At 29.4% G+C, this 27,606-nt stretch overlaps 1 protein-coding gene across 1 annotated transcript; it reads right to left on the bottom strand.

Moving 5' to 3' along the window:
- Window positions 1–7,039: 7,039 nt before the first annotated feature.
- LOC147809410 (uncharacterized) lies at window positions 7,040–10,275 on the bottom strand. Its single transcript, XM_087164059.1, has 2 exons — window positions 9,943–10,275; window positions 7,040–9,365 (listed from the first exon to the last, which is right to left on the bottom strand). The coding sequence occupies exons 1-2, from the start codon at window positions 10,000–10,002 to the stop codon at window positions 8,730–8,732; spliced, it is 696 nt and encodes a 231-aa protein (XP_087020185.1). The 5' UTR covers window positions 10,003–10,275; the 3' UTR covers window positions 7,040–8,729.
- Between the last annotated feature and the right edge of the window lie 17,331 nt (window positions 10,276–27,606).

Below are 27,606 nucleotides of genomic sequence, written 5' to 3'. Positions count from 1 at the left end.
TTAACGTAAAGGAACTTAAAATTCAAAACAAGGAGGAAACTAAACAATATTCATTTAGTTTTGATAAACGAGCTGTTGTAGATGATTTTTGGACAGTACCATATGGGTACGATTTGTCAAATGCAAAATGAATGATTTTTGTAAAATACGGAATTTAATTCTGTTAATTTGTATTTTTTTCTTTGTCATAATAAAATGAAAATTGCTTAATTTTGAGTTTGTCTGATTTATAATTAAGAATTTTATTAATTTACAAATGTTGTTTTGAAACTGCAATTTTTTGTTTGTGGTACTTTGAAAGTAATTTATTTCAAAGTTGTGTTTTGTATATTTAATTAAAAGTGATAAGGAAATGAAACAAACACAAATAAAATAGCCAATAAATTTAGAGTTTAATCCATGAATTTTTTCTAGCATACATTACAGGTTTTCTTGCAGGTTTTGTTACAGTTTTACGGACTTCATACAATTTTCTGTTGACATCTAATGTAGCAGGGAAATTCATATTTTTTAAAATTTTCAAAAAGGTAGTGCGCCCATTTGGAGCGTTCTTCTTATTTCGTAATAAATCGTTCACTAAGTGTACAATACTTGTTTTTGGAATGACTTGTTCTTTGTGAATAATTTCACCTTTGTTATTCCACTTCAATATGTCTTGACCACGTAAAAATTGGAATATTTCTTTAGCAACTTCATGATAACGTTTTGGAGCCGTTCTCAAAATTTGTCCTTCAAAGTCGGAATTTTCGTCTTTCACGTTTGTTTTTTCAACTGTTTCTTCTGGAGTCTGCTCAGATTGTTCTGGAGGATTAGATATTTCAGGATCTTTTGATAAATTAACCTTGTCATGAGTGAACTCAGTATATTTTTGTAAAATTTGTAGATAAAGAGTAGCTTTTTCATGATCCGCTAAATCTTTTCTTTCTAAAATTTGTTTCATCTGTTTATCTAAATCCGATAAATAATTCACCCGCATTTGATCGTGTGGAATTAACACAAATTTCTTGCTAAACTCCATGAATTACTGAACTTAACATTGATAGTGCAGCAGGTAATAAGATAGAAAGAAAACCGCTTCCTTGTTGAATTAAAATTTTTCGTTTTTTATATAATGGTACTTTTTTATTTGAGAGTTTTCTTAAACTTCTCTTATGAAAAGGAAGTTTATTTGTCTGTTTTTTTGTTAAAGGTACGTTTCCACGGACAACATTTAAAATACATTCGCACACAGATTTAATAACTTTATTGGTAGATTTTTTCAGAATGTCTTTTGGGTTATTACTTTTTGATAACTTTTTAAGAACTTGTAGAGTGTGCACTGTACACGTCGACATCTTATTGCGAAATGAAAATATATCACCTGAATTGGTAATTTATATAAGTTTTAAAAATATTTTTTCAATTTTCAGCTTTTTATGAATTACAGCGCTTAGTCCATTCCATTTTAGGGAAGTTGATACCAGTAGTAGTATTTACTATTGTGTACTAATTTACGGCCTTATAAATAAATCAAAGAACGTTTCTTTTGTTCTGATTCTATTCAAAAGAGTTCTATTTTGGTTGATAAACATAATATGTATCACCAGGAAACATACCTGTTCTCACGCGGAAATTATCGTCTGTATCACTTTTCAGATCAAGCAGTAAATAATGAAAAGGTTTCTATGTGGCGTCTTCATAACTTTCTCTAAAAAATTTTACTTTTGAAGGATACAGTTGTTTTCCTAAATGCATTGCCTGTGATCTATCTCTTGGGTTTTTAAATAAAACTATATAATGAGAATTTAATGATATTTCGCGCATTTCTTTTCCCTTGTGAAAGATATTTTGAATTAAAAAAATTATGCTGAGCCCTTGGTGGTGTGACATTTTAGTAAACATTTTAGTTAATTTGGAATCATTTCCCAATTCACTCATTAGATCATCTATTACAATTAAAGTATTTGTATAAGTATGTAAATTAGACGGTATGCCTTCGTGAAACGTAATATTAGGCATTTAAGAATATAACTTTTGATAAGCACCATAACACCATAAAATAGTTTTAGGAAATGGATGTATCATTCGAAAATCAATGAGTTTCTTAACGTAATGTGTCTTCCCACATCCTGATGGACCCGCCACAATCATATTTAGGGGATGTCGAAGCTTTAGAATCTCATCCATTGGAGACATAATTTTCCGGCCAATTAAAAGTAATTAATATTAAACTGTCGATTTGTTGGTTTTATGTCACAATATCCCTTAATACAAATAAATATATATAAAACTGATAGTTTATAAAAAATATTTTTTGAATTAAATATAAAATATTTTTATAATTTGATAAATAAAATACAAGTTGCTTAAATCATAATTTATTGAACATAAATCATTCTTACACCATATTTCTTCTTTACATACTGGTACATACGAAAATCATTCTTTTTGGATACAGATAATTTGCTAATAATTGAATACATAGAATTTCCTTGGCACCGCTTTACAATGAAATAAATACAATAGGGTCCACAAACATTCGAAGACATTGATTGAAAAGTAATCGAATTCCAACATGTATTGTGATACTTGGATACATATTCTTCTATTACTTTTCCATGAAAAGTCGGCGTTTGTCCATACGAGTCAAAGAACTCTAAATCATTGAACTCGTTAACGTACATCGCTAGCCAGTGAGATCCGGGTCCTGATGAGATATCTTGATTCACAACTACACATGATTTTGCTTGTAAGATAGGAATGGTATCTGCCGCAAAAACACCTCCGAAATAAGGGGCTGTTGTCTTGTCTTTAGACAAAATATTGGTAATTTGTATTCCATCCATTATCAATTTCCAAAATCGTAAAGCACGTTTCTTGATTTATTAATTTCAATTAAATTTTCGAATTCTGCGAATACAATAACACATACAGTTTCTATCAAAGGTTTACTGAATTTCATTTCTAGACGTAGGTTGCTATGTTTGATGAGATTCAAATGCTCTCCGTCACATAAATCCGGTGATAGATCAAACCCATAAAGTGCGTTACCGTTCGGATAATCCTCTCTAGAAATATAAATGCCTCTATTTTGACCCATTCTTTCAGCTCCCATGAACAAACTCTGATATGCCCGAATAAATTTATTTTGTTCAAAGTTCAATTCAAAAGGATTATGAGGCGTAGGTTGACCGTCAACATAAAGTCCAATAAAGTTTAAGTCAAAATGTTTAAACTCATACGGAGATTTATTAAAACTACCATGAAAAGCTTCGTTGTCAACGCATCCAATTACAACTCTTTTAGGAATTTGGCCTACAAAAATATTGTCTTGTACTATAGACATATTACCTTTCGGTATAGAATATACTTTACATACCACTCTATTGATGGGGTATTTTGCTGTGCTTTTCTCTAGGGCCTTAGCATGCCCTACAAGGACTCCAGGGTGAACTCTTACTTTCCTCATGAATAAGGACACGTGATCTAACACTACTTTAAATCCATTCTTTCCCATCAAACAAAATTGAGGTTTGCTTCGTATTAACTTAATTTTTAAATCTACTAAATTTAACATAAGTCTTTCTTGATGAAAAATATCGCTGTGTATACATCCAATCATGTCAACAGACGTGCTTCCTTTGAAAAACGCAGATCTTTTTTTTAAACCCTCTTCAGAATCCTTATAAAATAATTCGGAGGTTAGCTGAGATATTTTACTGTCGTAGCCATGATTAAGTAATGTTTCAATGTAGGAACGATAAGGATATGTATTACTTGAATTAGATATTAAACGATCATTTAAAGTTATATCTACTTGCGAAAATAATGAGTGTAAAAACAGATTTATTGGACCAATTTCATCATTTTCTAAAATAGGCTTATTATCTGATTTTACAATTTTCGCTCGGACATAGAGTTGGGTTTGACTGAGATCTATGTAATCTTCCGTATTTCCCGAGACATGAAATTCCACAGGGGCGTTATCAAACACATTTGACACCGGGTGATACTCTACCCATTGCCCACTTTGAATAACGGTTTGCGTTGCGGGTAAGTTGAAAAGCTCTAATTCAGATTTAACGCATTCGGGAGAATCTTTTAATAAAAACGACATTATGGATCAAAAATATCCCGTCCTTTCACTTTCCTTATTTTTGAACGAATGATTTTTTTCTGCTTTTTACGCTTCCTTTTATACTTGCCTTTTCCAACCATCGATTGAACTTTATCGATAGCTTTCTGGGCTAAATTTTTTCCACCTTCTTTGCTTCTTGCTTTCATAGCATCTTTAAAATTTTGACCAGATAGTACATCAGCTGCTATACGGGTTCCAGTTCTTAATGCTTCTTTTCCTACTGTTTTGGTTCCTTTTATTAAAAAAGGAAGAGCAGATCTGAATAAACGTCTAAATAATCCACCAAGACCGTATCCTTTTTGAAAAGGAATTCCTTTATAGTAGGGCAATCCTTGACCATTTTGACCCGCATAATGCTCTTCGAATTTTTTTGAACAACACACATAAGGTACGCTCATCTTGAAGACTTTTGTTTAAATGACAGTTAAAATTGTTTGTGTGTATATTTAAAGTATTTGCTTAGTTCTGAAGTGTAGAACTAATATCACTTTCCCTCTTTCAAACGAAACAAAATCCCCTGAGTGAAATCGGATTTCTATATCAATTGTTTGAAAAGATTGACGGATCACAGGTAAGTATTGGGGTCTATCGTAATATTGACTAATTACATCACCATCTTGCGCTTTGACCCTGACTAATCTCAAGAGGGGGGCTTGTACATTTCCCACTATTTGAGGAGAAACAATATCCGTATAGACGTAGAAAAAAGAATATGCAGTTTGGACATCGGCTGGAAATTCACTTTTCATAGTTCCTCGAATAATTGTATTTTGGGGGAAGCCTAACAAAACACTTAGATTTTCTAAATGTAGTGCTGCCCCTTGAACTACATTGATTTTAACCCGTTTTGTAACTTTGTTATACATTAAAGTAAATTTACTTGGATTTTTTGGTAATATTAACTGAATTGCAGATACAAGATCGTACATTGATTCGTAATATGCTGCTTCGATCGTCTGCTTATGCAATTTTCCATCTCCAGTACTATAGTAAAATGTATTATTTGTATGATTCACATTAAGCCACGAATGAGGATAAATGATTTCAGACAAACCCACTTCCCATTCTCCATTTAAATTTATCGGTACAGGCAGTTGCGTAGTAAAATGGGATATTTTATTTTCTTGAAAATAATGCGTAGAGCTGTTGGAAGGTAGTGTCACATAGAAAGACATTTTTACAAATGATACGATTATATTAAACAATTATATTTTATAGTAGTTTGACGTCAGTCACCCAGTCGTTAAATTTATCCGGATATCCTAGAAATTTTACAAAATATTCAATCCTTCCGCCTCTTTTCCTTTTCCTAATGATCTTTTCAACGGGGTAAAAACCGGAATCTGCTACTTTTTGTAATTCTTCGCTATAAAATGTTCCTTTTATATTTTCATCCATTAAATCTTTGATTTTACATACAGTAGGATTTCTCGGAATTACGTGAGTAATAGTAAATAACTCTCTCGTCCAGTTTTGCTCGTAGCCTTTTTCAAAATGACCCTTTTCTCTGCTAACACGAACTGTATCTCCTACTTTAAAACTTATTACTGGTTTTCTGAGCATATGTAGATCTCCATATAAATTCTGCCACACTTTTCCTTGATTTGCAGTTGTAACGGATGCTGGTTCCGTTTTAATACTCCTATGAAAACTATGATTATAGCTTAAAATAAGTTTTTTTAAAATATCTATGTAACTACGTGTATTGTATTCCGTAAAATATTTCCACATCTTCGTCTTCAGGGTTCTATTAAAACGCTCAATAATAGATGCTTTTGCTTGATTATGTGTTGTAAAAAAATGAATTTGTTCTTTCTTCAAGTAATTTTGTACAATTTTATTTTTAAACTCTGTTCCCGAATCTGTCTGTAATTTTTCGGGTTTCCTTTCTTTAAATATTTTTTTAAATGCTCTTAATATAGTATTACCTAATTTGTCTTTTAAAGGTATAGCCCATGCATATTTTGAAAAAACATCAATACACGTCAACAAATACTTGTGACTTTTGTTATATTTAGCTAAGGATTTCAAATCAACTAAATCTGCTTGGTATTGTTCATTAATTCCGCCTACAATTACTCTATTTTTTTTAAAGTTTAGCTTAAGAGGTTTATGTAAATTATAAGAATCTTTTTTCTCTAACCATTTTTTTACATCTTTAACTTTAGATTTACCTTTTAAAACTCTCTGTAAGGCATTTATTCCTCCAAAACTACCCGGAAGTTCAGGTTTACTATATAATTCATTTAATTGTTCATTCATAATACTATTTAGAAGCTAGACACTTTTACAATGTTATATTTGTTATCCAGTTTCGAGCAAAATGAATATTTTTTAAAGGAATGCTTTTTATGTAGCTGCTGTAAAGTTTATATTGCTTTCTAGCAAGAATAATAAATATAAAAAAAAATTCCATCTATTTATAAGTAAATTTTAGAGTGTTCATTTTATCTAAATACGAAAAAAAATTCCGCATCATTTAAATTTACTAGTTAAATTTTCCATTAATGAAGCGCATTTTACTGGTGTTGCCCTCTATGAGAAAATAATTTAATTACAGTGATTATTGTTCAACTTTTTTCTATAATAACGATTAAGGAGTCGGAAGAATAACTCTTAGCGTTTAAATACTATAAAAATTAAAATACTATACTAATTTTGATTACGAATATTAAATTACACAATTATCAGTGCTGCCCTCTGTGAAAAAATAATTTAATTAAAGTGATTATCTCTAAAAAAAACATATTGCAAAACTTTTTTCTGTAATAATGATTAAGGTGTCAAAAGAATACCTCTTATCTTTTGAATTATTAAATGCTACAAAAAATGCCATACTAGTTCTATTACGAATTTTAAATTACACATTCTTCTAAAGTTTTAAAGCACAAATAACAACTATAATAGTACACATCGCATAATATTTATTGAACTAAACACTGATGCCATCAAATGAACAAAAATCAATTTTTGCAAGCATTATCATTTCAAATATATTAACAGTATTCAGATATTGTTCGTTTATATAGTCAATTAAGGGAAAGGGATACTTTGTAGGAAAAAATATTTCCTTTTTTAACGCCTTTTCAAAGTCAGTAACTATACTTACTGTGTTCAGGTTTAAGCACGATTCATAAAAATCAGAAACTGTGTTAATTTCTTCGATTTCTGGGAGTTCGTCGGTTCTTTGTATAGTTTTTAGTCCTTTTTCTAGAGAAATATGATTGTTCACAATATTCCTTAGGGCGCTTTTTCATTACACGACACGATAACGACAAAACGGATCCGATTGTCGGCGAACGACATAGGGTCAAGTAAAATACATGGTCAGCAACGGAGCGCTTTTCCACTCACCGATACGATAACGATTATGTCGTATCCGACAAGGCGAAATCGTTTGTCGGAATCAAATGTCGGTTAGGCAAGCAAGTTCTCTTCAAATCGTGGCGATTTTATTAGATGTTGTGTATTTTTCCTGTTTTATCTCCTCTTTTGATATCATTATTTTATTCTTTTAAGCAATTTCAATCGTTTATTTGATCATGCCATAAATGTAAAATATGAAAATAAAAGCCTTCCACCGCAGGTTGACTCAAGGCTATGGCGACTATTACAAAATAGTTTACTTTAAAAAAGCTCTGTTTCTTTACATTTTTTAATGAACCAGGCCAGATTCTTGTAGCATTTCTAATTTTGTGGTAATTTCAAAATAAGTTAAGGTACTTTGAGTTGCAACACTTTTCTCTAAAACTTTTATTAAAAGTGGAAAGTTATTTCAAAATACAACGGTATTCTTCAAAATATCCTCCCAAATATTACATATTTCATTTCAAATTTTGACATACAACAGTGTAGGAAAAAAATCGCTCTGCTGAAAAACTTGCTTTTTAGACTTACCACGGTTTAGTTTCAAAGCGACGTTATCTCCTCCAAGGTTTTGTTGCAACTGGCACACTGCTACACTATTCATTAAAACTAAGATGGCGAATCGCGCCAATGCGATAATGATTTATCTGCTCTCTAAATTAATTTTATGGAACTATGAAGATGACACGTTGTTTCTCTAAAAGGGTGATTTTTTTTACACAAAATGATCTAAATATCTCATTTTTGAGTTACTACGGTTTAGTTTCAAAGCGACGATATGGCGACAGCAGAGACTGTTTTGAATATGTTAAACTCTATATCGGCCCATTTTCCACCGAAATCCGATTGACTACTTTGTTTTTAAATAAAGTGTTTTGAATTTTTAGATTTTAAATAAAGTGTTTTATTTCATGATTTGTCGCAAAAATTTTAGGAGTTGATTGGCGGCACTTAAAAACAGCCAAATCTGTAGCTGCGGTGGCGTTAATATGTAAGTACCATTTCGTGCACCCAAAAACGTTTTTGCACTGCTAGCTTTTTTCTTCTAAAATAAAGTACGAAGTTTGAGACGATGATTATCATCCGGCATAAATAAAGTTAGCAGAAAAAAAATAACAGCAGAACACAAACAACTGCTCACTCAAGCTCAAAACACTGAATGAACAAGAATTTCTACTTCTCGGACGAACGATATCGGACAAGTTAAAAAACAATTGCTTGAACGATCCGGCAACCACATTGTCGTTCACACATTTGTCGTCCGATTTTGTCGGTATCGTGTCGTGTAATGAAAAAGCGCCCTTAGGATACGAGTCATGGATGACGAGGTTAATCTTTCGATGCTTTCGTCAGACACTTTTTTGAGAACATTACATGATGTGTGTCGTTTGAACAGTTCATTAAACTTAACGGTGTTGTATTTTAAATTAATATAATTACAAATCACTGTGTCGCGCACTTGACCGAGTTGTGACCATTGCACAGAATCTACTTCGACAGTAGATCTATAGATTCGACCGCTTCGGCACTGATACTCATGAGATAATGCGAAATATTTATCTTCTTGCATTTGGACGTAGTAGGTATCTCTTTCATCTCGATCTGAAGCATCCAATTTCATGTTAATATCAACAACATCAAATACCGACATCGGAGGCACATATGTTTTGCTCAACACATTAAACTGGGCTATTTCTAGAGTAACACCATCTTTGGAGGGATAATACATCTCACGGTGAAGTTTATTGGTTCTTATATGGATCTTTACTTTCCTCTTGTAAGCATTCAAAGTCAGAAACAGATGGTTGCCAAGAGGATATACATGTTCTGGGATACTGTCTCTCTGAAATTTTCCATTTTTATGTCCAACGTACTTGCATTCCTGTAATATTAAAACGTTTTTGAGTTCTTGACCAAATAGAGGCTAAAATTTTAGTAATAACACTGAAATGAAGTATATTTGAAAATTAAATATTAAAATTATAAACTGTAAAAATATCAAAATTAAATAAAAATAAAACTTTTATTTAAATTTAATCATTCTATATTATAAAAAGAAAAAAGAATACAAAATACATAATATAATTAAATACATAATATTTATAAAACCGTCATTATTAAAATTAAATAAAAAATTAAAAAATAAAATTAAAAAGGAATAATTAAAAAGAAATAGTAAAACCTATTAACTAAATAAATTTAAAAAGCATTAACACGAAAATTAAATAAAAATTAAAAATAAAATATTATAATTAAGGAAATGGAAAAATAATTTTTGAAATTAAAATTTTAATTATATATTTAAATAATAAATTTTAAGATAAATAATTTTAATAATAATTATTTACTTTAATAATAAAATACAATTAAAATAAATAATAACATTGAAAAGAATAAAATAGCTTTATTTTTAAATCTAATATTACAATAAAATAAACATTACTATAAAATATACTTACATCGTTTTCATCATATTTTCGCTTCATTGCCGTATTTTCTGAACTTTCAACTCCAGCCATTATGAAATATATTCTCAGACTTCGATGGATACTATTTGAAGTTTAAAGCATACGTTCTTATAAATGTTTCGTGACTTCGAAATGGTTATATATGTATAAAATTTCTGAGTCCTGTTGCCAACTTTTTTGAATGAAATATAAACAGCCAATGAATAAATCTAAAAGAAGCAAACTACTAGTTCAACTCCAAACTGCACATGTTTCGAAGTGCATTCTTTGGAAAAACACGATCAGTCTGCTAGTTCCTTGTTCAAACCTGATCAGAACGGAAGGAGGGGGGTGGGTCATGTTCAAAACCTGTTAGATCTTGTTCAGGGTTTCATATCATTCCTCTAAAACTTATTAAGAGACTAATTAAATGTGCTTTGTTTATCCCTACGTGTAATAGAGACTCCCTTTTCCTAAATTTGCATATAATAAACAAAACAAAAACTTACTTAAAAGAGAATTTTGGAAAAATATTGTTATTATATTTATTACGTTAATAAAACAGCAAGCTCGTTTCAATTATTTTGATCAAAGATGAGTTTCAATGATACTATCACTAAAATTTCTTTCCAGATTCCTTTTTCATAAATTTGTATTTAATTAACAAAAAAAAAAAAAAAACTTAAGAGAACTTTGGAAAAATATTTCTTTGAAATTTATTACGTTAATAAAATAGCATACGCTTTACATTTATTTCGTTCAAAGATGAAACGTATTTATGTGGTTAGTACGTTTTACAATTATTTCGTTCAAAGATGAAACGAATTTATGCGGCAGGTGCGCGATGCAATTATTTTCGATCAAATATGCGTTTAGACAATATTCGTTTATTATCATAGAAATTATTAAGAGTCTTAAACTCTCAGATTCTTCCATCTCTTCCGAAAGAAACACCAATGAATATTATTTTTAATATTATAATATGCAATGAATAAAGTAGTAAATACGCGTATTTAATTAAAAATACAATTTTAACTATAAAAAAAAAAGAACTTAAATACATTTATTTTACTAAAAAATAATTAAAAACATTTATTTCACTAAAAAAGACAATAAATTAAAATAATATAGTTAAAAATAGACAAATATTTAATTAAAAGAACATCCCGAAAATCAGATTTAATTAGCAATCAGGTTTTACGCGCTAAGTAGTATAAGGGGAAACTTTGGCTTTCCGGAGTGACGTCACTTCCGGAAGCCAAAGTGCCCCTTATACTACTGTTGACGCTACATATAAACACCTCAAATTTTAGTGGAAGATTTAATTTTTATATTTAATATCGTTGCAAAATTTCGACTTCTTACTTGATTTTTAAAAAAGAAAATATTTTAAATAAATGTTAACTACCAATAAATTTGATTAGTATAAACATACTCAAAGCAAACCTGATACAGTAAAACTTGTATAAGTTGACCACTTGTGGTGCATTGTTTTAGTGGTCAACTTAGACAAGTGGCCAACTTATAGAGGGGGTGGGTCATTGTTTTCTTTTTCGCTGCTATAATTTTTTTTTTTTACTTGACTTAAAAATTTTATTCAGAAAATATGCAAATGAATATCTTAAGAAATGCGTTTAAACCTGAATGAACTTCAACTTGATACATATAATTCTAATATTTAACAAATTTTTTTTTTAAAAATTATTTCGTTAGTTATGCATGTGAAGCGTTTAATAAATATAATTTCTTAAAATATCAGAACACGAAAACATGTAATTTGAAAACTTTAACAAAATAAAATTATTTCAACACTTTAAAATTTATTTACTACCCTTAAAGATCAAAGACCATAAATAAAGAATCAAAGCATATTTCAGAGCGTTCATTTATTCAGATACTCACTATTGCGACTGGAAGAGCAACTTTTCAACTAACACACCTGTTTTCAATGAACGGATGAAAGAACTGGTCAAAAGCTGACCCCTTACAGTTTCCCCTGATTGTCAACTCACAAAAGGGTTTATATTAGCTTTTTACACTATTTCACCAAACAAGTGAAATTTTGACACACATTGCCAAAATGACAGAAAATTTTCTGAATTTTTTTTTCTGGTCAACTTATGAGGGTTTTAGAATAGAATTCCATAATACTCCTAGACAAAATTGACTTATTTCAGTGGTCAACATACAAGATAGACAGGTGGTCAAGTTACAAAGGTTTTGCTTCTTTGTATTATATAGGAAAAAATCCGTTCTTGATAATTGAGGTCAACTTTTGCAGGTGCCCAACTTATAAGGGTGGTCAACTTGGCAGGTTTCACTGTAGTTACATAATCGTGGGGGCCTCCCTGGCCGAGCGGTATCGCCCGCCAAACGCTTTGTTAAGCGTGGAGGTGGCGGGTTCGAATCCCACAGTTACCCTGGATGTATTCTTTGTGATGTTCTTCTCTGTATTGTGCTATCTGCTCCTCTACTTGACAAAGGTATATAAGCCTAAATTGAGCACACAAGCCTGCAAATGTATGTTGTACCAATAAAATAAATGAAGAAAAATACATAATCGCGACTAATATCATGATTTGATCTGCATATTGCAGCAAGATACCCAGCCACCAACTGAATTGATTTCCCTCTACTTGTCTATGCCAAAGGTACTAGTTGCCCTAGGGCAAAAATTTAGATTAAGAGGTTTGGGTGCCCGCTTACGCGGGTAGGTACCTTATCGACTACAGATCTTCGTGGTCGTATATAATCGCGACATATCCAGCAACCATATAGACAACTGATTTCCTAAAGTTGAAACAAACTTTAAAACAAATTCATGACGTATGGGATGGGGGCCGTTCCGCGGCCCAGATGCCTAGTCCCAGAACACTACTACGACTATGACCTTATTCAAGGATGCCGCAAGCGACTAAGAATGTAAAAAGTGGAAAAAATTCAATTTATTTTTGTTTATTTATTATAGCTTTAATTACTCAATTGTAACTGCTACTATGAGTTACAGTATAAATTACCAAAAACATTCTTTGCATTCACTTTCAATAGTAATCTGAAAGAAAATATGGTATAAAAAGTCGCGAATTTCCATCACTTTTAGTTAAACTTTGAGCCTTAGTAGCCACTTTTCACATTCACTTTTTAGCAGTTTTAGTATCCTAGAGCAACCCAACTTATTGCGGAAGATTTTATTTTTATATTAATGTGGAAGCAAAATTTGTGCATTCACACATGATTATATGTGATTTTAAATGATTTTCACTATTCTGTATACATTTATCTTATACATTATAAATTTGAAACATATATATAGTTGGTTCTCGAAAATGTGTCTCAACTGAAATGGATTTCTCTTACCACTAGAAAATTTTTTTTGCCGACCTAGCTGGGACCTAGTAGGGGTCAGGGGACTGTCCTTGCATCAGAAAGGTTCTGGGTTCGAATACTGGACAAGACATGGATGTAATTTCCTTCTTTGTACTATCTGTCCTTACTGTGGGAGCAACGTTGGCCCACCTAATATGGTGCCCCTGAAAGAGTGGCCAACAAATCTGCCCTAATTCGCCTGAATTGACGAATGTCAACCTATGGGGGCATTGGAAAAAAGAAATTTTTTTAAAAAGAGAAAAGTACGTCATTGTACGTAAGTGTTGCGTACCTGTCAATTTATAATATTCTTAAGGAGGATTTTCTCCTGTGGTAGTAAAATGAAAATTGAATAACAAATTAAGGCAGAAAATATTTTTATTATGTAAGAGCTTAAACACACTATCGAGTAATTATCTTACACTGGAATGTATGTATAATTTTTTTTAAAATGAAGTGGAGATTAAAATGACTTTAAACAATTTATATGCAGTGTGGTTTGAATGGGTTTAAATCAAAAATTTATGAATTCAAGAGCTCAATTTTACTGCAACTCTGAATATTTAAATAAAATTTTAAGCAAAATGTGTAAAAGTTGGCAGCTATGGTGAGGGCAAAATGCGAATTGAATGTCTGCTTCCAATGTTGCATTGATTGACACGTGACTACCAATACAAAAGCACTTATTTGAAGGGCACAAAAGTTCTTAGGTATGAGTTGGATGAACTATGCCTTAAAATCCCAATTGCTTAATTAATGTGTGAATTAATGAAGTTAAGTGGGAAATATACTTAAACTTCTTAATTTTTTAAATATGAATGGGCTAGTTCCTCTATATCGCTATTCTTTTGATTTGTGTAAGAAGTGAGGCAAACACTGGACTAACATTTTCTATAGTAACATGTGCTTTTGTTCATTTGATCATTTCTCTTCGAGTTTATTTGTAGTTAGAAAAACAGAATTAATAAATTCAGTTATTTATACACACATAAAATCAAATTTATGGCCGATTCTTCACAAATTTTGAAAATTTTACCTACCTATAAACCCCAAAAAACGGTCTTAAAGATCATATTAATCTTAGTTAATGAGCTAAAGAATTTTTTTTTTATAAATCAATCTCAATTCAAAAATATTTTAACAAAACATTACTTGAAAAAAAACCTTATAAAGACTTAATCTAATTGCAACTAATTTAATTTTTTGATCTTCTCGAACTTTTCAGCACACATGAATTCTAGAAGGGATTAACGGAGAGAGACTTTTGTTGTTTTCATCTTTAAATAACACTTATATTAAATACACTTAAGAAATTTTCCATAAAGAATTTTTCTTAAAACATTACTTTGTATAAAATCGAAATAAAAAAATACAACGTTGGTAAATATTATTTATTTATGTGTTCCATACACTGTTCTTTTAGGGTAATAAAATAAAAAAAATGCAGTTCGTTATTACGTATTTCGTTTAAGTGAAAATTTTGTATCTATTAGAATCTACGGAGAGTTTTAAACATTATCTTTCATTACAGTTTTCATCCTATAATATAATGTAGGCATCAGTGTGATATATAGCATTAACAATAACAAATGCACAAATTCAATCACCAAAATTAAATTTCGAATTAGTGAATCAAACAAACGTAAGAACTACTATTTTATTTCGATTCCTTTCAAAATCATTTTAAATGTTTTCGAGTCAGAAAAGGTGTGGAATGTTTGTTTACGACGCATCGCCGCCTGTAATTTTCCGATGAGATGATCAAACAGACACCTTTTGTTAGAATCTAATTAAAACGGTTTGTGTTTTAAGAGTTTTCAAAAGGAATAGGGGGTGTTTGTTTATTCCATGATAATAATTTTCGCACAGTAGTGCCGTTTGATAAAAAATTAGCCAATTAGTAATCTGTCTATAGATGATACATCAATTTTAGCTATTCAGCATCATTCATTATCAAGTAATTCCTTAAAAATTTTAAAGCTTGAAAGGTGAAATTATTGTGTTTGTATAAAATTCTTAGTAGACGTTAATGAGTAGGGGGGGACACATATTTACTATATCATTTTTAATAATAATAATAATGTAACTAATTGCTTTTTTTTCTCATGGATGAATTGTTAATTGAAGAGTTGCTGAAGGAAGAATATGACTTCATTTTAAGATGTTTGCTAATTACTTGTTTAATCCTTTCTGTGATATTGAAATATAGAAGTTTCAATTTATTTAAAAACAACCGAAAAAGTTGAGTTATAATTTGTATATTTTTGAAAAAAAAAAAAAAAGGAATGTTCTTTCAGGAAGACACTTGGCGCTGACAAGTTAAAGAGCTCTTAATAAAACAATATTAAACCACAAAAAAAATACTTAAAATAAAAAGTCATATCTAGCTATAATTAAGTCTTGTGGATAGATTTTAATTGTCACTTTAATTTTAATGTCCGGCTATAATAAGCAGTCTAAAAGAAAACCTATGTGAAATTAGTGGTAAGACTTATTTGTTTATACTGTTTGTACCAAGCACTAATTTCTTTCTGTTACAGATCCTGAAATATTTGAGGCTGTTACGACATTTCTGTTAATACCAAGTGGTAATTTCTTTTTGTTACAGACTCTCCAACATTTGAGGCTGTTACGATATATCTATTTATACCAAGTGATAATTTCTTTCTGTTACAGATTCTCCAAAATTTGAGGCTGTTACGATATATCTGTTTATACCAAGTGGTTATTCTTTTTCGTTACAGACTCTCGAACATTTGAGGCTGTTACGATATATCTGTTTATACCGAGTGATAATTTTCTGTTACAGATTCTCCAAAATTTGAGACTGTTGCAAATTAATCATTTCAGTAGCATTGAACTAAGCAGAACTTTTGTGAAGCAAATAAAACTTTTTTTTTATAAGAAGAGCGTAAGCATTTATCTATCTGACCTTATATGTTTCTGTTTAAATTATTTGTGTTTAGTAAAGAACGAATTTCTTTTAATTCTAATTATTAAAATATTGAGAAATTACCCTTGTTATCACTAGGAAGAATATTTTCTGAAACAGCGGAAGTATCTCTGTAACTGCGGTTGATTGATTGATTTAACTGTATTGGTTGAACGCTTGCTCTTACCTACAACTTAAGCCTAAAAAAAAAGAACTGTTGCTGTTACCAACGGCCTTGGCTTTAGAAATAAACCAGGATTTGAACTGAGAACCAAATAGAAATGTTTATATTATTAATATGTTATAGTGGGCAGAATTATCTTGTTTCTGCTAAATATAGCGTATTAATGAAGCCCTTTTGCTACCATTTTTTTCTTTTCTGTAAAAAAGGTACCTTCTTTTTAAACAGACGCTAGATACTAAAGGGTTAAAATTATAAACAAAAAACTTGTTTTTAAATACCTGTAAAATACTATGCTACCTGTTTGGAGTATTTATCCAATAAATATTATATAATTACTCGGCACATTTAATGTTGACAGTTTAGAATAATGACTGTTCTTTTTAAAAAATATATATATAACTAACCTCTAAAGTAAGCGTTTGGTGTTACTGAGTCAAAATTGAAGTGGCAACTAGAATGAGAAGCTATACATTAGATTAAATTTTAGTTAGTTAACTGTTTTTCAATTTTTAAAGTAGTCTTATTTGTCATTTTACAATGCTCTATATTAAGCTTTTAAATTTAAAACTGTAAAGAAAAACTCTGTTATACTGCAACCAAATGTTATTCTTGTAGTTTGATATCTATATAACAAATTTAAATAATGGCACATCTGATGTTGACAGTGTTTAGCGCAATATATATGGGCATCACTCTGGCAACAGATCCTATAAGTCCCAGGATTTACAGGCAGATCCCCTTCTGTGTGTGTGGATTGTCAACCGCAGATTGAGTCGAATTCCCTGATGGCAAGGCAAGAATTTCCTTCCGGAAGTAACTTTAAAGAATATTCTGTAAGCACCCTATCCCATTTTCCAAAGACTCTATTTTTCCTGACATCTCAATTATTCCTTACGGAAGTGCAAACAGAAGAATTTTCTCGAAGATTATTATGTAGGCAGCGTTCCCTTGCCCTCTTTTTTTTCTTTCTTGTTGCTCTTTTCAGCAATGCTAAAGAGGTTTTAATGAAGATTGAAGAAGTGGATTTCTTTTCAGGGCCGGGAGTATTTCGTTATCAACGAGGCTTGAAATTTAAAATCTTTTCTCATTAGCATTACTGAAATCTACTGAAGAATGGATTTGAATAATTTTCACATTTATTTTACTGAATTAAAAGGATGGAGATAACAAAATACTGCATCATAAATCGTTCAAGTCAATTTAGGGATTGTTATGTTCTGTGTTTACGAAAATCATTGTCATTATCGCAGAGATGCCAACTTGCTCCGGACAGAAAATATATATTTTAAATTGGTAGTTTATCAATTGTGGTTCTTGATTTAATAAATTCAATTTAGATTTCTAAATAATTCGTAGGGTTATGTAATTTACCACTTCTTGGTACAACGTCATGCTATACCTTTCAAAAAGCAAGCGAAAATAGTCAAACATTTGCGAAATTTACTTGGTAGTTATTTACAGTTACTTTAATTATTTTGGCGTGTCCGGAGCAGTTGGCATCTCTGCTATTGATAAATATTTTTCGGAGACAACTTTGAGATGTATTAGAATTTTGGGTGAATTGGCCTTTAAAAGATCCATTTCAAAATATAAGTTTTCTATGGCAAGGATGTCACAGGAGACCAAAATTATAAACAGTGGTAATTACTAAACAACAAAATTATATTTAATGAGATTAAAATTGGATTGCATAATTATTTTAGTTTAATATTGAAAATATGCCAAGAAGCTGGCTGCTGAATATGGGTGGAAGCTCGGTATTTAGAGGAAAGCACCACCAATAGATTCATTTTAACTAGCTAATCATGTATTTACAGATCGTGAAGTTTACCACTTTAGTGAGTGCTACCACTAGTTTGCTACCACTTTAGTGGGTGATTTCATATTTTGCAATTCAAATTAGAATTATAATATAATTTCCGATCATATTAAGCAAAAATATTTCTTCTTGTAAAATGTAAATATTTTTATTATTATTATTTTAACTGTGTATTTGTGATAATTAAAAAAAAATTTCTTCGGGTTTTCTGATAGATTAAGGAAAGATAAGGGGAAGAAACGCAGTGTATGAAATATGGATTATTAGGGATTTAGTTATTATAATTATCAACGAAATTATAATCGTCAGTAATTGAATTAATCGGGATAATTACAAGTCAGAGATGTGTGTGTTATTACACTTGTTCGGTGATTCCTACAAAAATATTTACCGTGAAGTTGCCCGGTATTTCAAACATTGATTTTTTAAGGTTAAGTGCTACAGCCCACTTTTATTCATATTGACGTTTTTCGGAGTTAAGTGCTATTATCCGGTATGATCTACAATGTTTTTTTTTTTCCCAATATATTTTAATCGAATATTGTTTTTAATAGTAACCAAATAAGTATAATTTGTTTGTTTGTTTTTAAAACAATGATTTATTGAAAAAAGTAATTTTGAAAAAAAGAATGTGAACTTATAAGTTAATAACGGTAAGTTAATACTCAGCGCTTTAAAAATGGTCAAATTAACAACCCTTTTCACAATCACTATGAAATGGGGCATTTTTCTTTAGCAGCCTCAAATGATACTAAACCATTTATTAATTAAAAAATTGAATGAAATGAAAAATGGAAAAATAAAGGAATATAATTTTTCAATGCAAATATCTACCTTTGAATCAAATTATATCTGAAAAAATCACTGCAGGAAATTTTAAGTAATTTATGCTTTTTGAAGTAATTTATTGCGGAGAGGAAATTTTTCAACAGTGCTGTGACAACTGTAAAATTTCTTAAAAATGCATTAAAAACACATTTGCACGCTTAAGTTTGTATTTATGTAGTAACAGTTTTGTAATGTTGTGTAGAAATTCTTTTTTTGAAACAGTGAAGTTTTTAAAAAATTATCCTCTTGTTATATTATTAGACATTTTATATTTCTAGACAAAAAAAAAATCTTGAAAATACTTTTACATTCAAAAATAAATTTATTTTAGTGAATATATATATAACGTCGTTGCCGCGTGGAAGGATTAAAACAGGTCTTTGGCAGGGAAGGAGGGTACAAAATTTAATTATTAATTATTAGACAGTGCAGTCATGAAAAGTGTACACGAAAAGTTGCGCTCCTCGGTTATATGTTAGGGAAAACCTTGCAAAATAAAATCCGTTAATGTCTCAATTTAGGGAAAAGAGGGAAACCTTAGAAATTAATATTGGTTTATGAAATAGGTCGAGTGATTCCCACGAAGACTAAAGGGGAAAATGTCCTGCCTTTAATTAATGCATAGTTGAGCCAAAAATAGATTTAAGGACAGGATGTGAACTTAAAAGTGTGAGAAAATATTTTGATTAGATTAATAAAATAAAAGAAACGGATATTCAGAAAAGAACAAACATAAAAAGATTAATTGAAGCTTTTTATGCTACATATATATTTAAAAAATTGTTTTGCAAACTTAATTTTTATTTATACCACCACTTCTTGCAAAAATCCGAAATAAGAAGTCACGATGCATATTATAAATAAATAAAAAATTTAATCAAAAAGAATTTTGTACTTAAAAGTTACTATTAAATTAAATGAAGAATTGACTGGATTTTTTTTAAAATATAGGGAGTAAAGTATGAAAGAATTTTCAGTTCAAACATCTACGCCTTTTAGTAACAGTTTTGATCTTTTATATAACTTTCATTATTAAAATATAAATTTACTGAATGAAATCAAAGCAAATATTTGTTAGTTTTTATTCCATTACCTTTTTATCAAGAATTGATATTCATTGTTATCTAAGTATTGCATTTTAATTACTAGGGATTAATAATATACTCATTTAAAGATATGATTAAACATTGTATGCCATCTCACTAAAGACAATAAAAATAAAAATATATACTGAATTAAGGAATTATTAGGTAATATATTTATATTCCAACACCATTTTTCAAACATTTTGCATGTTTAATCTTAAAGTAAATGATAGAAATTAAAAGCAGGATTAATTCTTATCGAATTGTTTAAAAGTTTAGTATCTTAATCTGTCTAATCATATTATAATCTTAAGAAAATATAATTTTGACGTCTGAAAAGATTAATTTGATTGTTAAACAATGATCAAGTTTGCGTTGATGAAATTTTTTTTTTCAAACTTGCCAACTTTACTCAAACACGGAAAAGTTATTTGATTTAAATATTTATTCCATATCTTTTCATCACACCTTCGTTCCCACCGTCTGAAAAAGATGAGTGTTCAATCTCCGTCGATATCCCTGCAGGTTAATAGACACTTTACGAACCCTTTTAGTGTTGTTTCAAGTGCAATCCATTATGTTAACATTGTTACAAAGATTGAATTATGTTGGCGCAATATGGCGAGAAAGTCGGAAGCACTTTTGCATTTTCTGCCTGATTTGATTTAACGATAAAATGCCTGGAGAAGAGAGTGTGTTCAAATTTCATTTGCGTGGGGGACATGGTTGGTTGTGCTTGTTATGGGAACTTTCTTAAATCGCATTTTAGTGCTCATGTATTTAAATTAGTCTTTCATTGTGATATACTAAAATTTGTTGCTGGTCCCCGGTAAGAGTTTTTCGGGATAGTTGGTTTTTAAAATACAGCTGATGCATGTCACAAAGAGTGTTAGTTTAGTAAAAACATTGTCAATTAATGCCACGCTAATTGAGATTAAAAATTTATAAAATGATGAGCGATAATTTTTCAAGAGTTTGACGTCAGTTATTAAGTTTTAATTGTTTTTTAACAATAAATATTTATTGTGCTAGCTAAAAACTGTTGCATTATTTTATTAAATAAATTTAACTCAAACTTTTTCAGAATGGCAAAGAATTAAATTAGAATATATAGGTTTCATAAAGTTAATATAATAGATAGATTAATATAAAGGTATAAGTATATAAATTATAGTTAATAAATTTCATAAAGTTAATTTTTAATATCACGTTAACTTCCATTAAAAATTTATTAAATGATATAGGGAGCAATTTTAATGGAATCATTTTTGATTAATTTGATGTTTGCTAAATAATCTTAAATGTATTTATACAATAAATATTTATATTGTTTATTAACAGTTGTTATATTATTGTACTAAAAATAATAGAATAAAAATATTTTCAGAATGGTAAAATATATATAAATCTCATAAAGTTACTAATATATCATTTATATCTAATTATTTAAAGGTTACTAATGAATGCTTCCTTTATCATCATTTTAAATTAACATTATTAAAACTAAATGTTTAAATGAAATTTATCAGAAAATAATATTTAAATTAATGTTATGTTTAAATCATTAGATGTGTATTATAAATCATCAGCTGTTTTAAATCGCTACGATTTATTTTTTAAATTATTAGATTTATTTTTTATTTCATGTCAGAAGCCTCAACTGATTTTTGAACATTCTTCCTTTTGAAACTTAAAGAAGAATTATAATTTGAACAAATTTCTTAACAATTTAATTTCAATAAGAGGGATAAATTAATAATTAAGAAATTTTCTTAATCAATTATTTGCATTTTAAATTCAAAAATTTATAAATTTTATATTATAGATCTTTAAATATTTAAAGAAAACTACTGATTTCTGGAATAAGTAAAATATGCATTACATACACCCTTTCATATTAAATATTTAATTAATTTAATCAAAATGATTTCCATAAAGATAGGTAAATTAATAATTGGGAAATTAAATTTATAAATTAACATCACAATTAGTTTCAATTTTAAATAAGACGCTCAAAAGTACCTATAGTTTCTTATACATTTTTACCTTTGAGAATAAAAATGAAAATTATCTGAACCAATTTCATGTATTTAAATATTACTACACGAATTCTTTAAAAGGCATCTATTGGTTACAATTCTAACTTATAGTTAAAAACGATGAAGTGAGTATTTTCAGTTCTGTAGTCAGTTCTTTTTGTGCAGAGTCTAAGGTATATTGAAGCTTGTTGATCAAAAACAGCATTTATTGTATAAATTAGACAGCATACTTTACCACTAAATAAAAACATAACAATTGTACGTCTGCATTTGCAGTGATATAAATCTCAACATCATAATAATTTTAACTCGCGTTGAATTCTGGAACGAACCCACAGCCACATATAACTGCCCTCATCTTTCTGCCAGACTGATCTCGTTCACTCTCCGTCGAACAGGTTTTTATAGCACAAGATTTGAAGATGTTTCCACCTTATGAATTATAACTTTTAAAGAACTTCTTTTGAAGATGTTGCCCCCTTATAAATTATAATTTTCATTTGATTTTCAGTTAATTTGTATAACATATAAAATATTTCTAAGAAGCTCTTCATAAATTTTTTTTTTTAAAATGCAATGTAGAAAAAAATAATGAGATAATCTGTGTCTTAATAAAGATATTTGGTTTAAAAACTGAAACACCTAACAAAAAATTTATAAATATAGTACAATTGATCCTTATTTAACATTTTTATTTTGTTTCTCAAATCTAGATCTTGTTTGAATCAAAGAAATCTGTATGCTTCAAAGCTATCCAAGAAGTAGGAGCAGGTGCCAGTTTGTTCCTTTTTATGTTTTAAGTCAACTTACAGAAGATCTATTCAGATTGTATTTTTATAGAAAAAGATCAATTCTAACAAAGGCCAACTATTTCAGATAAGTTACTGTGTTTTCTTATGCTATTGCACCTGAGGCCTCTGTTCCTCTTTTTTCTGTATTTTTAATTCATTGTTTTTGAAAAAGTAATTAGAGGATCAGAGTTATTGGTTAAAATAAAGTTACTATATAATTAGAAATTCGGCTAATATTGTTTTGAATAAATTAATTTGTGAATGAACGAATAAAAACCATCTACTATTAACGACCAGGTACTATTCTCTGTTACTAATGCATTTGTGGCTTCTAATTATTCATTTTTTATACATTTAATTTTATTTATAGATATCAAAAAAGTAATTATAGATAAGCTGAATCAGAATTGAATAAATCATTCAAAAATACAGAATTTTTTTTAAATAAATAAAGTTATTCAAATAATTGAAACTGTTTTTTTTGGTAAAAAATCAAAGGTGATTGCCAAAATATCTTTTGGTTAAACGTTCGAAAGGTGTCTAAAGGGGGTTATTTTGATTCAATGAAGATTTAAAGAAAAATTTGTTTTCTGTAAGATCTAAATTACGTAATGGTATATGTCTCTTTGCTTGAACAAATTACAATCCAGAGGAAGTTTGTTACAAAATATGTGTATCTGTGTATATCTTGGAAATGTTTACGTAATGTAATGTGAATGTAAATGTTTGTGTATTTCTTGGAAAACTGAATATACAGTAGGTGTATCAAAACTAATAAGTGGTATAGTATGAATTACTTTAATATAGTTACTTACCAACATGGTAAAAATGAGTCAATATCTCACGCATGAGCGTCGTTGACAATGCGTGTATCTGTGTATTTCTTAGAAATGTTTACGTAATGAAATGTGAATGTAAATGTTTGTGTATTTCTTGCAAAACTGAATTAACAGTAGGTGTATTGAAACTAATAAGTGGTATAGTATTAATTACTTTAATATAGTTACTTACCAACATGGTAAAAATGAGTCTTGCTTTCACGCAGGAGAGACGTTGGCTGGAGAGACGGGGGGTAATATTCGCCTCAATAATTAGAAGTTTCTTAAAATGTCCCTCAATATTTCAGATAAATAAAGAAAACTTTTACACATCATCATCGATTTAAATCCATTAAAGTTAAAAACAAGAAAAAGATAAATATAATCAGTCTTTTTGCAAATATTTAACAGACACCGGAATTTTTTTTCTTATATGTGAAATTTGAAGAACTGTATAATTTACTGTATAATTTATTTTCCTCCTCCTCAAAAATTGGAACCCTGCGTCACCCATGGTCTCGCGTCTTGTAAAAATCTTGATATCTTACATTACACTCTGATATATATAACTCTCAAAATGTTGTATTTACAATAAATATGTAAAAGTTTTGCTGTGCATAAACACGTAAATAATGCCAGACTTCTTAACTATTATTAAATGCAAATCGAGAGAGGGATTCATCATCATAAATGTGGTTGTAAATTTTATTTCCCCTACAGGTGGCCATACCATCGCAGTTCATCAAACCCATTGGAGCCTCGCATCATGTTCTTAACCTCATAACCTTAACAACGTTTCTCTCATTATAGTAAAGAAATATTTCCCAATAAAAACAGCATGGTTATTACAGTGTAGTATGAGTTTTCTCAGCTGGTCTCTCCCAAATTGGTCTAGCCATAGCTGAGGGAGTAACAAAATATTACACCCACGTCTGTGCTCAGCTTTATTTTTAATCTAGAATTTTAGTAAATGCAGTCAATTTTAATCAACGAGTTTTGTATTTGACCAAATTTTTGTCTTGTTGGATGGAAGAAAAAAAAAAGCTTTTTGAATAATATTACGTTTGAGCGATTCATTTACCCCTAAACAGGAAAAAATAGTTATAGTGTGAATTTTGATACTTCTGAATGTTATTTTTATGGTGAGTTTCAACACTAGAAAGACAGAACATTGCTATGTACCTGAGTTTTTGCTAATCTGCGGGTCGTGACTTTAATTGGGGTTGTGGAAACTGCAGCTGGGGTCACCAAAAATATAATAGAAATTTTTATATTTCTTAAACTTATTATAATAATTTCACAATTACCAAATATTTTTACACTCTGTATCTGAATATATCCTAAAGAATATACCTAAAAATAATTTATCCAAGTAATTTATCATATTTTTTAATTGTATTCTAGTTTTAAGTTTGCTACTTATTTAAACTTCATATTGTCACTTCATTACATCGTTAACTGTTCACATTGTTTGTTACTTCACATTTTTCTATGATATTAAAAGTTTATGACATAAAACTGCTATAGTATATAGGTGAAGAAACTGAGAGTTTCGCTTACGTGCTTATCGGATTTGCACAATGTTTATGGGCTTCTACAAAATTTTCGTAAATATTATGGGATGATCATACCAAAAAGTTGAAGATGCCCCTTATGTTCCTACCAAAAAAGGCTGAAGGGGTCAGTTCGGCCCTTCCCAGATTGTGTTTGTGTCAATAAGACATCAAAAAACTTAAGTTATTATCATAATTAATTTAACAAAAACATATTATACAGACTTGATCATCGAAATTCTATGATATTTTATTCGATTTAGTTAGCGAAAATATTTGAGTAAACGTAGCACTGACTCTCCAATTTTACGTATACATTAGTTTTTTTAGATAATAAGAGTTTCCTTTTCTCTATAAATATTAATTATACATATTTTGAAATATTCTTGAATTTTTAATGAATCTGGAGTACCTTATATATATTTCAAAAGATACTTTATACCTAAAACCGCTTGGGTTAATGGAAAACCTAGCAAAATACCTAAGGGACTACTTTAGGGTTTCCCGTCGTTCTAGAGATAAGGTTCTAGTTATGCGTTTCTATAAGGTTAACATACGAATTATTAAATAAGTTTTTAATTTGAATCAAATAATGAAAAGTCAAAAATACATAACATTTTCAGTTAATTATTTTTTAAATTAAAAAGCAATAAAAAACGAAAGGGGACAAATAAGCCCCATACATCTTTTTAGTTTTAAATTAAACTAAGAAAATTTAATTATTTCAGTTTTTATGTAGCAGAAAATTTATTAACATAATAATGTTATTGTTTGTCACAATATTTTTTGCTGCTAACTGTCGCGTCACAATAAAGATTTAAACTATTTTTAACCCGATAAAGAAATAAACCCAAGAAAACTGAAGCGGAAAGATACTACTTGATCAAAGCATAGTTTGCTTCAAAAACTGACAGTCTACATGTTTCAAGAGCTCAAAAATTGGCGCACATCTTCAAGACTTGCCGGACGCCAAGTCTTGAAGATAAGCGCCTATTTTGGAAACGGTGCATTTTTTTCGAAAATGAAAAAGAATTATCCTTTTAAATGCTTTTAAAAATTAGAAAAGTGCATAAATAAGTTCAACTTCAATTAGTTGACACAATTTTTAAAAAAACTTACACTTGACTTGTTAATCTTTTTAAGTATTAGACGGCTTTAAAAAAAAAATTATATATATATATATATAATACACATATAAAATATAATTTAAGTCCTAATATGAAGCGTACAAATATTGCCTATTATCATTTTTTATTTATTCTAGTTCGTGTGCTATTTGAATTTACTTATATATCATATTAATTTAATTCCAAAACTATGATTTTTATTTCTTAAATCTCTTTCTTTCTTGCAAATAAAAATCATACAAAATAGAAGTATAAGAATGATTAAATAATTATGTTTGCCTTGAATTTAAGATAATTAATGCGTTTTATGGCTTTAAATACATTATTTTCGAAAACGACGTCTTTTACAAGCTTGTACCGTTACCTTTTATATCTCTCAGAAGTATGCAAGAGAAATTGCCTGCAATTCCTTTTGTGGAATTATGATTTAAACTAGTCGGGGAGGATAATTGCAAATCCCATAACAATTCATTCTCATTTTCACGGACTTGCAATTCACCCGACAGCTATGAATGTTTCATTAAGAATGTGCATCTTTCATTTCCCGGGTAGAGGGGTAAGAGTTTCTTGACGATTGAGGTTTTATCCCCAGGGTACGATTACAACTGATTTAGAATGTTAAAAGAGGATTTTCAGATATTCCTTAATGCACAAGAAATCATTACTTTCTACTTTTAAATTCATTTTAAGTGGAAATATTTCAGTTATAATTGTCGTATATTGTATTGAGAGTTGTATTTGTTGAAAGGTCTTTTGCATTTTTTAATGGTTATTGTAGTAAAACTTGGGACTTTAGGGGTAATTCATTTCAATTTCTGTTTTACATATTGCTGTGTTACACAGTTTGTGGTATCTTGTAATGTGACGCTAATAATTACATAAAATTATATTTAGGGGAAAGACAAAAACAGAGGAGTGAAAAAAGAGGGACGAAGAGAGCTAACAGCTATCTAACAAAAAAGGATATCCAATCAACGACTAAAACTTAAATTTTTTTTGCCATTTTTATTATGGAATTAATTTCTTATAAATGTTTGCCATAGAATAATTTTGAAATAATAAATGTTTACCATAGAATAATTTCCACTTTGCGAAAAACAATTTTCATTATGCATTTAGCTTTTAATTCAAAAC

Source organism: Parasteatoda tepidariorum, chromosome 5 (genome assembly GCF_982258835.1).
Source record: "Parasteatoda tepidariorum strain Cologne lab strain chromosome 5, Ptep-v5.0, whole genome shotgun sequence".
Taxonomy (NCBI): Eukaryota; Metazoa; Arthropoda; class Arachnida; order Araneae; family Theridiidae; genus Parasteatoda; species Parasteatoda tepidariorum.
Note: the sequence above shows the minus strand (reverse complement) of the source record. Positions and strands in the feature narration are given on the sequence as shown.

Excerpts from the sequence above, each read along its gene's own strand:
- LOC147809410 (XM_087164059.1), bottom strand. The coding sequence starts at position 10,002 with ATGGCTGGAGTTGAAAGTTCAGAAAATACGGCAATGAAGCGAAAATAT. Across the intron at positions 9,366-9,942 it reads GAAAATATGATGAAAACGAT|GAATGCAAGTACGTTGGACA; the intron begins GTAAGTATATTT and ends TTAATATTACAG.